Source organism: Alligator mississippiensis, chromosome 16 (genome assembly GCF_030867095.1).
Source record: "Alligator mississippiensis isolate rAllMis1 chromosome 16, rAllMis1, whole genome shotgun sequence".
NCBI lineage: Eukaryota > Metazoa > Chordata > Crocodylia > Alligatoridae > Alligator > Alligator mississippiensis.
This window is the reverse complement of record NC_081839.1, coordinates 6,138,859-6,154,043: the sequence shown is the minus strand read 5'-3', so window position 1 is coordinate 6,154,043 and position 15,185 is coordinate 6,138,859. Positions and strand designations below refer to the sequence as shown.

The 15,185-nt window shown below is 41.7% G+C and overlaps 1 protein-coding gene across 4 annotated transcripts in view; it reads left to right on the top strand.

The window, feature by feature from the left end:
• MLLT1 (MLLT1 super elongation complex subunit) overlaps positions 1–12,498 on the top strand; it is a 46,721-nt gene extending 34,223 nt beyond the window's left edge. For all 4 annotated transcript variants that reach the window (XM_059719819.1, XM_059719820.1, XM_019485380.2 and 1 more), the window contains 6 exons: positions 925–1,012; positions 1,956–2,067; positions 4,623–4,722; positions 6,154–6,225; positions 7,315–7,386; positions 7,917–12,498. In XM_059719819.1, the coding sequence (XP_059575802.1) occupies positions 925–1,012; positions 1,956–2,067; positions 4,623–4,722; positions 6,154–6,225; positions 7,315–7,386; positions 7,917–8,045 (573 nt within the window). In that variant the 3' untranslated portion in view covers positions 8,046–12,498. The remainder of the gene's footprint in view (positions 1–924; positions 1,013–1,955; positions 2,068–4,622; positions 4,723–6,153; positions 6,226–7,314; positions 7,387–7,916) is intronic.
• Positions 12,499–15,185: the final 2,687 nt, after the last annotated feature.

Here is a 15,185-nt window from a genome sequence, read left to right as displayed (position 1 = left end):
TTTCTCCTGGGCTTAGTCTGTTCATTTTCAAGTTCTCAATGTCTAAGCCGCAAGTAATACAGTGTAATAAATAATAGCTGACATTGGCATTAAAATTACACACACACACACACACACTCTCCTCTCTCTCTCTCTCTCTCTCACTTGATATATATAGGTCAAGGCTTGATAGCAACTTCGTAAAATATCTTAAATTAGTGTCAAATAAGCAAATGTTCTGCAAAGCCACTACTGCCGAGCTAAAAGAGCACTCACTGCTATGAAGTTAAAGGAATTACCACCAGGTTAAAATTCAGAAAGTTCTAAATAAGACGTATCCTTAATTTCTAGCTCTTTGAGGCCCAAGGAGTTTTACAAATCTATTTTCCATGGTTTGTGCTGGTTGTTTACATTTTGCATTTCACTCATCTTCCACATTTGACAATGAACTTGTTTTATTCAGTTTGAGTTTCAGGTTCTCCTGTGCTATGGTAAACTCTGAGACTGAGTCGAAGTAGAATCCTAGAAAATGGGGGTTGGAAAGGGACTCGGGAGGTCACATCCAGTCCAACCCTCTGCTCAAAGCAGGACCAGCCCCAACTACATCATCCCAGACAAGGCTTGTCAAGCCAGGTCTTAGTACTTGAAGGAGGGTGGGTGGGGAATGGTGGGGGGGATTGATTATCAGAAGCTTGTGTTGCCACTTCCTCACCAGCTCTGGGGAGTACCTAATCCCTCCAGTGCCTATACAGTCTTAAAATTCATTGGAATTTCAGCATGTATGCTTTATTAAAAAAAAAAACCACAACATGTTGAGTACAGCAAATAGTGACGTTGAATGGAATAGTGGTGTTATGACGCTCTTGAGCACTCCCTGGCAATGTTGTCTGGATTTGAAAGGTTAAGATTCTTTTTTCCTTTTTTCCCCTTCTATGGGGGGTGAAGTCTGTCCTGTCCAGTCCCTCCAACTCCAGTTCCAGCTCAGACTCCAGTTCAGACTCGGATTTTGAACCATCTCAGAACCACAGTCAAGGTGGGATATTCTTCAGGTGCATCTAGTATTGTTTTTTGTTTGTTTCGTTTTAAATATATGTTACGACTGTTTCATGCCATTGTGAAAAACAGGCTTTTCCAGGACTCTCTCTGAGGCCAGGGTCCTAGTTTGGTTTTGCAGACAGGAGCTGATATCTGTGTTACTTTACAGCAAAGAAAAAAAAGTAATGCCTTTGCATTTGTTGCAAACAAAGTTTTCTCTTCCTCTGGCACTTAGTTGGTGAACTCCTTATATACCCGTAGAGACTTGTCTGTTCTGATCTTAATTTTTTTAAAACTCAATCAATTGTGCTTACAAACTTCCAATTTATAAATTCATTCAGTTCTGATTAAACTGCAGCTGCACAAGGCGCTGGCTTTCCTCTTCCAATCCCAGTTAATAGAAATAAGACCTGCTGATTGAATTAAATTAATCCCTTGTGCTCTTCCCTTTATTGTATTTCAAAGGCTTTGTTGTGTCCAGCAAGAATGCAAAAAGGTGGAGTATCTACCACTGTGTTCAGTGTATGGCTATATAGTAGGCACTGTGCCGTTACAAATATCATGTTTAGGACCATATTTTAAAAATGGGGCCTTGCATATGTGCAATAAATGTGTCCTTTCTTTTGGTTTTAATGGAAGGGTTGGGGAAAATAGATACGCTCCTGAAAATATATGAAATGTTTTAAAGTAAGAATGTCCTTTTTCAAGTGAATCTATATTTGGCCTCTCTTTAGTTTTAAGCAAACATGTAGGCCATGTCTCTCTTGCTGTATGCTTGAGTAGGAGTTAAACAACTGTGACACATTTTAAGAAATCATGTCACCTTTGGGTTGCATTAGAGAGAAAGTTTAGATTATAGCTGTCCTGTTGGGATTGAGCTAAATAACATAGCATTTGTGCTAAACATTTGCTTCCTTTTCCTCCCTTGCTTCTAACACTAGGCCCATTGCGCTCTATGGTAGAGGATCTGCAATCGGAGGAATCAGATGATGACGACAGCTCTTCTGGGGAAGACACACCAGTCAAACCAAACCCAGTCAGCCGGGATTCCAGGTCATTATAAATCAAGATGGTAGATGCCTAGGCACATCCTTAGTTTGCATGTTTTATAAATTTTTCTGCATCGTAACTTTGTAAGGTGAAGGAACTGCAATCATGGGGTGTGTGTGAAGGCACAAGAGTTAAAGGATCAGATCAAGGACCGGTCCCTGAAGACCTGCGTTGTTCTGGAGGAACATACAATTAAGGAGCATTTAGTGAAGTGAGAGAAGAATTAGATAAGGATTGTGTCATGGAAACCTAAGAAAAGTGGGTTTTGAGGAGTATTAATAGTTGATAGGCTCAAAATTGCCAAAGTTATTTGAGTGGAATGAATATAAAAGAGATGCCCTGTGGGGCTGTATGGCCCTAATTAATTTTTTGTTCGTTAGTCAAATGAAAAATCAGAATTTCATTTCTGTTTGACGTGAACCAAGAAGCTTTTTCATTGGTTAAATGAAAAAAATGGAAAATTCCATTTTGGTCAGTTGAGGGTTTTTCCGTTTGGGGGCTTTGATCCCTTTATTAAAAACAATCTCTGAATTTTGGCAAATGTTAAAAAGGAAATGGAATTCCCAAGCAGAACATTGAAATGCCTTAAAAAAGCAAACAGAACCCAGTTAAAAACCTCTTGTTTTGACTTCTGAATTTTTTTCAGGTTTTTTGTGTTGAAACTGTTCTCCAAGGACGATCTGCATTTGGGAACAGTGTTAGTGACCCTGAGACCCCATTTTTCAGCAAATTAGCTATCTCCCCTCTCCGTCTCTACCCTGCACACATTCAAGTGTAGTTATTAAAGGATATTTGGCGAGCAGTTTCATTGAAATACAGATGGCAGAGATTGGTTTAAAGGGAAGAGATAGGATAAGGGGTTAAGATGCTTTGAAAATGAAATGGGAGAGGAGACAAAGTATAGGGTTGCATAACTAATTCCGGACGTCACGACAGAATTGTGGTTTCCATTAAAAAGGAAAGGTATGGGTTTTCACAGTTGAGAAGCAAGTCTTTGAAAGATGTACTGAGTATAACCAGTATGTTCTTGTCTTCCTGGGTTTGTGTAAAGCCTGTCACATCATTATCTATATGGCAGTGGTACATAAGAATGTCATTCCTGACCTGTGGTCCCACAATGCTAGGCACTGAACAAGCATCACAAAAGAAACCCTTCCTCAGCCTCCCGTCACTGGAGTGTTGACATCAAAGCTTGACAACACTTCAGAAGTCGGCATTGACTGTTTCACTGATGATTAATTTAGCAGATGGGATGCAGTAGGGGGTAGGAGCTAAGTCTGTAGCAGACTAGGTGTTCGGAAATGGATCAGACAAATAAAGAAGGGGAAAAAAGAGACTTGTGGAAACAAAGGGTGAGAGGAAAAGAGACAGGTGGATGGAGGAGAGATACAAAAAGTAGAAATATGGTTTGGAACAGAAGCATTTTTTCCACGCAGCATTGCTGAATGTGAAGATAATTAATAGATTATATAGGAGCAGTGGTAAATATTTACTGTAGGAGCACCTGTATGGGAATTGCTTGAGATTTGTAGTCTCATGGGTTTGGATACTCTCATGCACAGAAAAGAGAAGGGTCCTTTCTTTGTGGTGGAATTACAATTTAAACATAGCAGAAACAAATGGTCAATAATTAAGGGGGCATGACAGGTCCAGTGATATTCTGTAAGTGCTTTTGAAAAGTCTCCCCCCCACCACCACTAAAATAAACCCCAAAAAAACAAACCAAAAATCACCAACTTTACTAAAGACCATATCTGTACCCTGCCTCAAATTTTAATGGAATATGAAGTTCATCCCTGTCTGTTGAAGGAGTTTGACACCTCTGATTCAGAGGTTAGAGAAGTAGCAAGAGTGTAAGGATATCTGTTCACACTTCTATTTCAGGCTACCAATATACAGCCAAATGCTAGTGCTCGTTGAGAGTTGATTGACTATTTCTCCCATGGGATTAAGCCAACAGCTGTTTCCTACTTGGGAGTGGAAATGGTTGGGTTTCGTGCTTATTTCTTCAGATGCTGCCGTGGCCAACATCTGGCATCTCATGTTGGTCACTTGAAGTCAAGCACTTGCCCCCAGACAGTAGCTGTAGGTTTTGAATGGGGTCCTATATCTGCTACAGAATTCACTTCTTTGCTTTAGTTTCTGCTGTTATTACTTCCACACTGTTCCCATTGAGATGTGCTTTTCTAAATTTAATTTCTTCAACAGTCTGTATTTTAAATACAATTGAAGTTTGTGGTGGTGCATCTGCAGGGTCATCACCTTAAATGGGAATTTCAAAATCTTCCTCTTCATTCATTACAAAGCGGGTTATGTTGCTTGTATACAACCATTGAACTTCTCTGTGGAAGTACATGCAATAATAAGATGCAATTTGGAACATTTGGCTTGTAATTTGGAGTGTATTGACACCATGTTTTCTTAAGATTCTCTTCCTTCCAATTAAGAGGGTTTTTTTTTTAATTCATATATTTCACTTTCTTAATTAACCAAAAGCAAATTGTAGATTTGTTTTGCATTAACTGGTGATGTTGATTCTGTGCTGTTCTTTTTTTCAGACTGAGCCTTAGCGACAGCGACAGTGATAACAGTGCAGATTCCTGCCTGCCAAGTCGAGAACCCCCTCCCAGTCAGAAGCTGCCCCCAGCTAATAATAAGGTATTTGTAATGTGGGTATCAACACAATGGTCCACTGTTGGTTTTGGCCTGGATCTGCAGAAGCTAAATGGTCGAGGTTCTCACTGAATGCCCTGGGAGCTTTGCTTGTGGAAGAACTGGAGGGTTATGCCCACAGAGCTGATTTTTACTTCGAGGAACACCATCCACTTAATCTAGTCACTTTGAGTTTCTGTTGCTGTGACCCTGTGGACGCCCTGCAAATGTCAGTGGCTCGGCAGTCCAGATAACGTGCTGTTCACAGAGAGATCTTACAATATACAATGTAAGCAAACTAGAATCTGTAAATAACTTGTTAGTGCAGCCTTTTAACTGCAGCAATCTGAGGTTACTTGTAGCAGGACCTGAAAAAGTATTTCAAGGTGAGTGATGCATTGGCCAGGATCTCTTTAACAGAATATAATATGGCTTCTTGGAAGTCATTCATGCTCTGAGAATTACGGTGACAGTGGAGAGTAAACAATATTGTCAGGTACCCAGAAATGTCAGTCACACATTTGGACTGAAAATTGCCTTGCTTCCTCTTCGGCATTTTAGAAGAGCACCTTGTATTTGAAGCATCTTGCCAGCAGAATGGCAAGAAATCTAATAGAATTTGTAAAAGAGCCGTAATTTTCATGCCCTTATCAATGAATCTCTGGCACTGTACTACAGATTTTATATGATAACTAGAGAAGACTGTTTATAGTTAGCTGTAGGGTTTCATATCAAGATGAGAAGGAAACTTTCGGCGTTCCATTAGGAACATGATGCATGGAAAGCGTAGTCTAAAAACCAGAAACAACTTGTAAGTGATCCTAACTATGGTAGCTTGTTAGTGAGAAGACCCAACCCAAACTAGTGAAAACAAAGTGCTAGAAAACCTACTCTGAAGAACAATTTGGCACTGCTTCTAGGAACAGATTATCATAATCTTTCAGTCATCTCTCTTAATGTAACTTTTTTTGACAGGCATCTTGATGATCAGGAATTAAATTGGTTTGTGCCGGTTTGCAGGTACCAGGGGCATTATTCATCAAGGGCTTTAAACTTTTTCTTATTACATGGTTCACTTCTTTATCCAAAACTGAAAGATGCTGCAGTAAACTGTAGAGCTGCTGAGGTTACAGATCACCCTTTTGTTCAAATCGAGCAAGGCAGAAAGTGTTTTGTATTTTTCCAGTGCATAATGATGGAGAAATGTTTCCTTTTCCCCTCTTGCCTCCACTGCCCTCAATTCCTGCAGCATTGTTCTGTCCATGGTGCCATGGACTACTGGATGCAGCTCACTGCAGAGCTCCTCTTCTCCACTGTCCAGGTCAGCCAGAGGATTTCCTTCCATGGGCTGCCATGCACCCAAACCATTAAAGTTTTTCATCTTGCCTGAACTATTTTTGGTCACAAACCACTATGTGTGTGTTTGTTGTTCTTCAGGCATCTGGAAGAAAGAGTCCAGAATCTTGCAACAAGCCAGAAAAGATCCTGAAGAAGGGAACATATGACAAGGTAATTTGTTCATGCAGCGAGGAATTGCGGGAACATTTTTCATGAAAACAAGTGCTTGGATTGAGTTCGTTTCCATTCAGATTGGAACAGTTTGCTCAAACACAGAGATGCTAATGTCGGAAAAATGTTGACTTGGGAAAATGAAGTTCTTTCTGGTAAAGAAATGAATCCCATATCCTTTCTACCTTCAGCCTTTCGGAGAAAATCATGTGGGTTTGTCTGTTCTTTTGAAGGCACTTGTTGTCAGAGGTGCTCGGAGGGTGACTTTATTAACAAGATCTGTTTTGATCTTTACCAGAATGCTTCAGAATTGCAGTTCATTTACTTTACTCTGCTTTGCTGAGCTTTGCACTCTCCGCTGAAAGCTCTGTTTATCTCGGTGGAAGTCCCTTTTTTCTCTCCTCGAGGGCAACTTTAAAAGTGTGTGTTTTTAAACAAAAAGCTCATTTCGGCTGGCTGATGTTCATCTGCCAAGTTGTTCTCTGCCCTGATCCTTCCATGGAGAATTTTTTTTTTTAAATTGAAATTATTAATTAATACCTTTGTTACAGAGCCCAGTAGCTAGGATTGCTAAGAATCACAAGAGGGGGCTGTCAGATCAGACTGCAAACCATTTTCTTTTCTGCTTTGTGCCAGCCAGTTTGGATGAATCTGAAGTTGTGAGTTTGGCAGCAGGCTAGTAGGGGCTCAGATATTAGTACAAAAACGTTCTCAGTCCAGAGAAGTGTGTGTTCTGGGAGTGACACTTCTCCCCAGGTGAAGTTTCAGGTTGTTGCACTGTAGTTTCTCTTGAATCCTTCCTTTGCGTTGTCATTATCTCCCAGAGGAGGAGCTCAGGTTTGCAGATATGCGCATGAGAAATGTGGAGGCAGCCTTATTGGCAAAGAATCTGCCTTCTGGGAGCCCTAGTGCGTCCTAGCAGTTGGGTGTAATTCTTTACAAATATATAAATATTAAAAAATGAAATTTGGGAGATGATCTTGGGCATCTGAAACTTTCTGTCCTCACTGAGGAAATGACATTTTGCCAGCAATGATGGAAATGCATCAAGTTTGTCGTTTTTTATTTCTCTTTATCCATCTTCCTTAGGCTTATACTGATGAATTGGTGGAGCTTCACAGACGGCTGATGGCGCTACGTGAGCGCAATGTGCTGCAACAGGTAGATATCCCTGTCAGTTTTGTGATGGGTTGCTGTTTGTTTCCTTGTGGCTTAGCTGGCATCTAGAATCTAAATCAGACCCCTAACCTTTGAGGGGAACCTGCAATTTCAGTTGCAGTATACAGTAAGGCAGTGACTTCTGCTGATTTTAAATAGGAAGAATCCAGGAATGCAGCAAGTGAGCACATTTATTTATTTATTTTTTTAAAAAGGGTTAAAATGCAGGTTCCAGGACCCTTTTTACCTTGTCTGATTTAGAGCCATACTTTACTTGAGTTCCTCCGAGTCCCCAGAAACGAGGTAACTACTTCGGGATGTTTTAGAAGGGAAGTGGTGTGTCCATGCCTCTTTCAGACTGAACAAATCAATATGTGTATTTGTAGCTGGGCCCTTTCCTTGTCAAAAAGGAACCTTTAAAATTCGTTTGGTTCATAAGGGCAAGAGAAGGGGGTTCAGTGGCTCTCAACCATCCTTTCCAGTGCTTTGGTCTGCCTGAACTGAACTAGTCTAACATCTTCTCTCTCCTCCAGATTGTAAATCTCATTGAGGAAACCGGGCATTTTAATGTTACCAACACAACTTTTGACTTTGACCTTTTCTCCTTGGATGAAACGACCGTCCGTAAGCTGCAGAGTTACTTGGAAGCAGTGGCAACATGACGCTTAGTCTCGGAAATGGGCTGCTTTTGAAACCAGAAATCCCATCTCTTGGTACCAGGAAATAAACCCATGGAACTAGGCCTTCTTACTCTCTTGATTCACCCGAAGCACTGCCTTAGAGAACAGCCATGCTCTATGAATGCACAGCCAGCTGCACTTTCTTGTAGTCTTCAAACAAGTACCCATATCGCTGTCTGTCCTCCCTAGCTTCATAAGTACGCTTGGGCACAGGTACCAAGTAGCGCAAGAGACGTGCTGCTCCCAGCTGCACAAAGTGACTTTTTTGGTTTCACTTCAAGAAACTGTGTGTTTAAGAACACATTTCCAGGTGTCTCTGAGATCCGAAGAAATTTGGACGGTGGTTTCTTCACTAAATCTAGGGACCAGCCTGCTGGCAGAGAGGCTCAAGCGAGTCAGGTTTCCCCCAGCTCTGTGGAGAATTGTTCATGCTGTGTAGACAAGATTGGCTTTTACAAAGCTAGCCATATGACTTACGACAGAAGGCTTCCCAAGGGGTCCTGTTGGTCTATTGCAGAGGAAGTGGAGAGATGCCGCTTTGGATCACTTGCAAGCTCTGTAGTGGTTTGGTACAAAGTATTGTCTCTAACTTGGTTCCTGATCCCTACAAGGCATCGTTCCATATGCAGAGAGTACAGGGCCTTATTCTGTGTTTCAGCTTCCTGGAGAGACAGTTTGTGCTCTTTGAAGAGGCTCCCGAATCTGCTGTCTCCCACTGGGGTTTTGAGACCTCTTGTTTATTGATCCAAGCTCCTAAACAAAGTCTCACTCCTTTCAGTCTGCTTTAACTGTAATGGGACTACAAAACTGTAAGCTGTATATTTTATATATATATATATTATATATATATATATATTATATATATATGTATGTACTGTATGTATAAGAAGGGCCTAGTTGGGTCTTAAGATTTTAAGGGTGTGTTTTTCTGTTATGTTTTTTTTTTAACGGCCATGGCAGGGGAGGGGACTTACTAAGATTTGACTTGTTTGTTTGTTAAAATGCCTCTTGTGGACAATTTTTAGCAGATGAAAGCTGAACAGCAATCTTCAAAGCATTTTGTGCTCTGATGGGACTTTATCTGTCTTTCATTTTTTCAGTGTTTGAATAACTTTGCCAAAATAAGTCATTGGTTTTTGTTCTATGTTCTCAAGGATGAATTTTCCTACAGTGGCCCCTATAATAGTGGCTGTATTCTGGGGGAAACCAAAACAAGGGAGTGTTTTATCTTGGGACATGCTTGTACAAAAAAAATGTAAAGATTTTGCCTGCGCAAAAAAAGGGCAGGAAATAGAAAACACTAATCCAGAATATTTTATGTTCCTAGTGAAACTAGTATTAACTTCCAAATGCTGTCTGTGTGTTAACAGGGAGCAGAGGAGGTCCCACAACTATAATCAAAACTGTGTTAAACTCTTATCTGCTAAATTCAGTATTTTAAGAGAGAATGATTTTGCTTTTCCAATGAATATTTAAGCTTTTGCCAAATGTAAATAGGCTGCTGGCATAGCACTGCGAAGGAAGCTACCGGTCAGAATAACCCTACACAAACAAATGGACTTTCCAGCTCTTTTTGAAGCCTCTTGTGGGACCTCATTGAGGTATGAAATACAGTTTGAGAGCTCCCTCGATGTGCTGTCCCACCGGTCAGCGTTGGATTCCAGTCCCTTGTTTTGGATTACCCCTTTCTTTATCATGGAAATGTTGCAACTAATCGATTGAAGTGGCAATACGATGATAAGGTTGTTTGAGTTGGGTCATGTTGACCTGATTCCCGTTGATTTTTTTGTCTGTTTGTACCATCTTTCACATGTCTTTCTATAAACACCAAACTCATGCCAGGCCCGTGCCCTGTCATGTTGACAGTGATTTTTTTAGCTGTTTTTTTTTTTCTTTCCTGATGGACAATTCCAAGCCTGGATCGAAACCCTGCTCAAGAACGCACTTCAGCAAGGTTGAGGATTGCTGGAAAAGGAGGGAGCTGCAGTACCATCTCAAGCTCTGCAACTGCATATGGCTTAGCTGGAGGAAGTCACGCCACAATATGCAACAGATTTAGCTTCTTAACTCTGCAAATCCTTTGTGCTGTTTAGAGCTTAGTGAGTATGTTTAAGCTCTAGAAGTAGTGTTTGTTCAGACTTTGATGGAGGGAGTGAGTTTTGTCATGTTGCATAATATAAAAACAAAACAAAAAGAAACCCCCCCAAGACAAATTTCTTAGGTATGTGAAGAAGTATTCGAAACCCCGGTATTGCCTCGATCCAGATCCTCCAGGGAAGGGAATGTGACGGGTGAAGCCTTTACCTCCCCAGAGCAGTAATAGCATCAGTGTCGACTGATTGGCATGTGTGGAAGGTCCCTGGATCTTTCACCACCTCTCTTCTCCCTAGATTACTTGCCTCTGTTTCTTCCATATCACCTAAATCCGCTTCATCCATAGCACCCACACGTTCAGTATTTTGTCCTGGAAGTATAAGTGGCTTCTAAAGCTACAGCACAAGGGACCAGAGACGCATCTCTCCTCTTTCCCTGTCTTCATAATGCTCCTAAAATGGTTCCAAGGAGCAAGAGACTTGAGGATGTTCTTGAATGTAGCAGTGCCCTGTGGAAGTGCCTTGGGTGACCCCCAATGGCCACTGCTATGCCCGGTCCTGGATTTGACTTGTGAGATTTTACAAATATTAATTTGGGAATTTTGTTTGTTTTTATAAAAGGTATTTTACACACGGATTTTTTAGACTTTATAATACTCTCCTTGGAAACCTGAAATAGAAATATTCCTTACATTGTATGCACATGCTGGTTTGTTACTAAAAGGTTCTCCTAAGTACTTAGGTGTTTTACAGATTTATTGTTTGTTGAGGGGGGCGGGGAGGGGGGAGGTACGGCGGGATTGGGGACCACAGGAGGAATGACTCTGCCAACGAGGACAAAATTGGTCAAATCTTGGGCCTCCCAACCTTTGTGTCCTCTTCTAGTTACCTATACGAAAAGTCCCACTTGTAGATTCTCTAGTAGGCTGACTGAGTGGTGTTTGAACATGCCCTGTACAGGTATTTGTGGATAAAGTGTTTGTTCTTGTGTCTCTCTTGGGAGCATGGATGGATAATTGTAAAATAGGAAGGAAATGTCGATAGTGCTAATGTTAGCACCACTTCAAATCTGTATGAGGATGCATCGTAACTTGCATTGTTTAAAAAAAAAAACAAAAAAAAGAGAAAAAACCCCCCCAAAAATCCCAAAAAACAGAAAGCAAACAAAAAAAATACCACAGTTGTCTTTCCAAAATTGACTTCTTAGCCATAATGATTTTTCTGAGGAAGATGGACAAAACTCTAGTTTACTTTAAATGTCCTTCAGCTTGTTATTTAGGTCATGTACAAATGATTAATCTGAAGGCTTTCAGTCTCATTGTTTTGAGTAATGTGGATGTGAGATTAGGACACAGCTTTTCCTTTGTCCTTGACCTTTGCATAAGAGGGCAAAAGGGGTTAAAAACGCTTTCCTGTTGTCTTGGTCTGATGTGTATAAAGCCTTGAGGCTTTGATTACTGTCATTTAGTGTAGAAATGGATAGAAAGGTTGTGTCTAGACCACAAAATGCCAGTTAGGAAGAACATTGGACACAATGGTAGTAAGACTGGCTTTGCTGTAGTTGGCCTGAATATATGGAAGTGCAATGATTTAGCTACCAGTGATTATCCTGCTCTCCATGGTAATAGCATCAGAACTAGTACGAAACTATGATGCGACAACCAAGGAGCGGTTCTTGTCAGAGATCTCGAGCTTATTTTGATGGTAAAACATTAAATCTTCCTTTATGGAGCCCCATCATAACCCCTGTAAGCGGAGGCCAACATTTGCTATCGGTTCAGTTGACTTCACATGCCCTGTCCAACGGCCACCAATGGCTTCGCATGCACTATAGCACAGTTGAGGTACTCAAAAGAAGCTTCCTTTATCATTTCAGGTGCCTGGCACTCGCTAGTGTAGCGGACATGGTAGTGTCAACACTAGACAACCGTCGTGCACCTTTTTTATTCCTTTTAAAGAGATTGAAATGGATGGGTATTGCTGTTGTGGGGCACGGAATAGTCATCAAGAACTAAAGAGATGAGTTTGCACTCCTAAGGAAAGTATAAGTACTTCAACGTCTAGATTTTTTAAAATTGTATTCTGCCTAAAACCAAGGTATTAAATACCTTGCTTTTTGAGGATATTAAAAGTTGTGTTGGGAAATGAGTTCTTCGTTCAGCTGTAAGAAATTCATCTGGCCCAAGACTAATCCAAGATTTAAAAAAAAGGAAAAAAAAAATCATGTTTGTAATAAGTTACAGGATTGTTTCTGTCCTGAATTTTAAACTTTTTGTTAAATTTGTGGAATCATGGAGGAGTTTTTCTAGAAAAACATGAAATAAAGTAAGATGGAAAAGTAACACTTCAAGGGTTTTCTGTTTCTCTTAACCTCATTCCTTCTACTTGGAAAGGATGATGTTGTGTTAGAGAATATGGTCTGCATTTATCGATCTTTACTTCTAAAAATATTTTTCACTAGAAAAATAATGCGTTTACCCCTGAGGTCAGCTGAACCCATCTGCTGCAACTCATGCTCCTTCAGCAGGGTTTGTGATGCTTAGACTGAAGAGTACTCTGGAGCTTGGCATCTGTATTCTTCAAATGCAGAGCAGTATTGATTTGACTGATGGAAAAGGACACGGGTGTAAAGATGATCAAACTTCGAATTTAGGATTCAAAAAAGAGGTAAAGAAATGGCAACTGTTGCAGTCCAAATTTACATCTGCAGTGAAGTTACCCCCCCCACACCTGCTAGAGAATAAGTCATGGCTTGCTACTGAATTACAGCACAGGGGGTTGATAATTCAACTGGAGACATTGCCTGGGGGCTTCAGTACAGACCTGGACTAGGCAAGTCAGGACTGCAGCATAATGACACGGCCTCGTTACTAGGAACGCTGGCCTCCTCGTTCCCTCCGCTGCTGCTGTTAGTCCTGGCACAGTGTTACACAGGGCTTAACTGTTTAACAGGTTCAAAGTTAAACCACTTCCTTCCACTGCTTGTATGAAACCAGCCTTCTCCAATGCGGTGTCATTTTGTAGCTCTGCTTAACAGCAAGGGCTTCATATTGGCAGAGAGACTCCTGCTTTTCTTAAAAGCAGTAATCCCTGCTTGGTTTTAGCAGAACTACAGGTGTGCTTGGCCATGGAGGAGACTGCTGACAGTTGAGAATTTATCATTATATCTGATGTCAAATGATTTGCAAGGGGAAGGGGTCTCTGAGCGTGAAAGCTCTTTAGTTAGGTTGATTTTCATATAAAGGCATTAATATTACGCCGGGGTGGGAGCACAGAGAATGAATCTCCAAGTACTTCTAGAGCTCATCATCACTGCAGTAAAGAGTGATGGCTCTAGACCTTAAGAAATTATCTTTGTCACCCTTATGGGGGTGAAGTATCTGCATTTTACATATGGGAAACAGATTTGCCTGAGGTCGCAGGAGTCTGTCAAGGCTAAAAGTCCAGCCAGGCCTACCGAGTTGTAAAGCTGCAGCATGAGGGATCCTGTCTCCTGCCACCATAGCGTAGCATGTCAAAGCAATGATATGTAATGGAGAGCAACACACAGGGAAACTCAACCACCTTTGGCTGCTTCTTCAAGAGAAGGGGAAAAAGCCCATTTCTTTTGCAAATCACCTTTGAAGATGCCTCACTAAAGTTTTCCCTTGGAAGTTATAGATCCCATAGATTTAAAATCCATTCAGTCTTGTGGCACTTCAAGATAACTCTCCAATGCTGTTTATTTTTCTGGCAGACTGTTCTTACAGGGGATGTTCCTGCTGCATCTTCTTTATCTGCAAGGAGAGACGGTTTCCTGATATACAGGTACAACCTTTCTGGCCAGAATTAAGACTGAACTGAATGCACTGATCTTCCTTTAACCAGGTATTCCTCAGAGCACTGTTTAGATGGTTTCATTTTAACCTGAGAGCGCAAGGCAAGATTGAGCAGTAAATGGTTCTGTGCCTCATTGTGCCATGGGCTGCTGGATGTATCCATGACCATCACCACTGGTACTTGCCAAGCCTGACTGCATCAAGTGCACAAAGCATCCTGCTTGACTTGAGCTGTCAGTGAAAATGCACTACCCTCTAGATCAGTGGCAGGCGTGCCACAAATTAGCTCCTGAAATGCTGCTCAAATCCCCTTTCCCTGTCTGATCTGCAGGTCTAGCTTCTGCTTCCTGCCCCGTGTTCCCGGCCTGCTCTGCTTTCTGCTCCCTGCCCTATCTGCCACTGTGCTGCCTGTCTCTGCCGCGCTCTTTTGTGTGCCACGCACACAAGCTGCCTGAGCCAGTCGTGCTGTGGGTTGGCCTCCCCTGCTCTAAATCAGGTTGCAGTGGCGAATGACAGAGGTGGAGGATCCCATTATACTGGGCTGTACAATACCAGAGCAAAAGCTGTCTGCTAAATTCCACCGTGTAGCCTTGGTGATCTGGCTAATCAGGGTATATGAATGGCACTGAGGGAGAAACCGTGCTTAATTAGGAGTCTGATTCTTATGCAGATTTAGAAACCATTCGACTTGGGTAATGACACAAGTATTGTCAGCCTTCCTGTGGCTGGACTAGCCTGTCCTGGCAGCAGAAGGCAGAAATTCCCTTCCTGCAGGTTCAAGGTAGAGTGCATGACGGAGTAACCTAGGCCCAGAGCTGGGGCTGGAAGGTGGCCTTAGTGCCAGCACTGCCCACTTGAGAAGCCCCTGCTTGCTTTACCTTGGTCTTTTAACTGCAGAGGTTCTGTCAGGTTGAAATAGTTGGAAACTTCCAGCTGAAACACTTCAGCTAATCCTGAGAAGGAGGCTGGCAGTTCACATAATCCCTGGAAAGGTTTAGTAGTTTCTCTCCTTTGGAGCGAGTACTTGACACAGGGCTGGGGGCCTGGGTGTCGGACGTACCTTCTGTGCTCCCGTCTTGGAAATCGGCCCAAGTTAGTAGGGTTGGGGGGGTATGCAGTGCAGTTTGCACAAGATCTGTAGAGACTTGCTAGGATTTAACAGCTAAAAATATCTCTAGAGCTTTTCATTCTCTACTCAGTTTCCTCGTGTC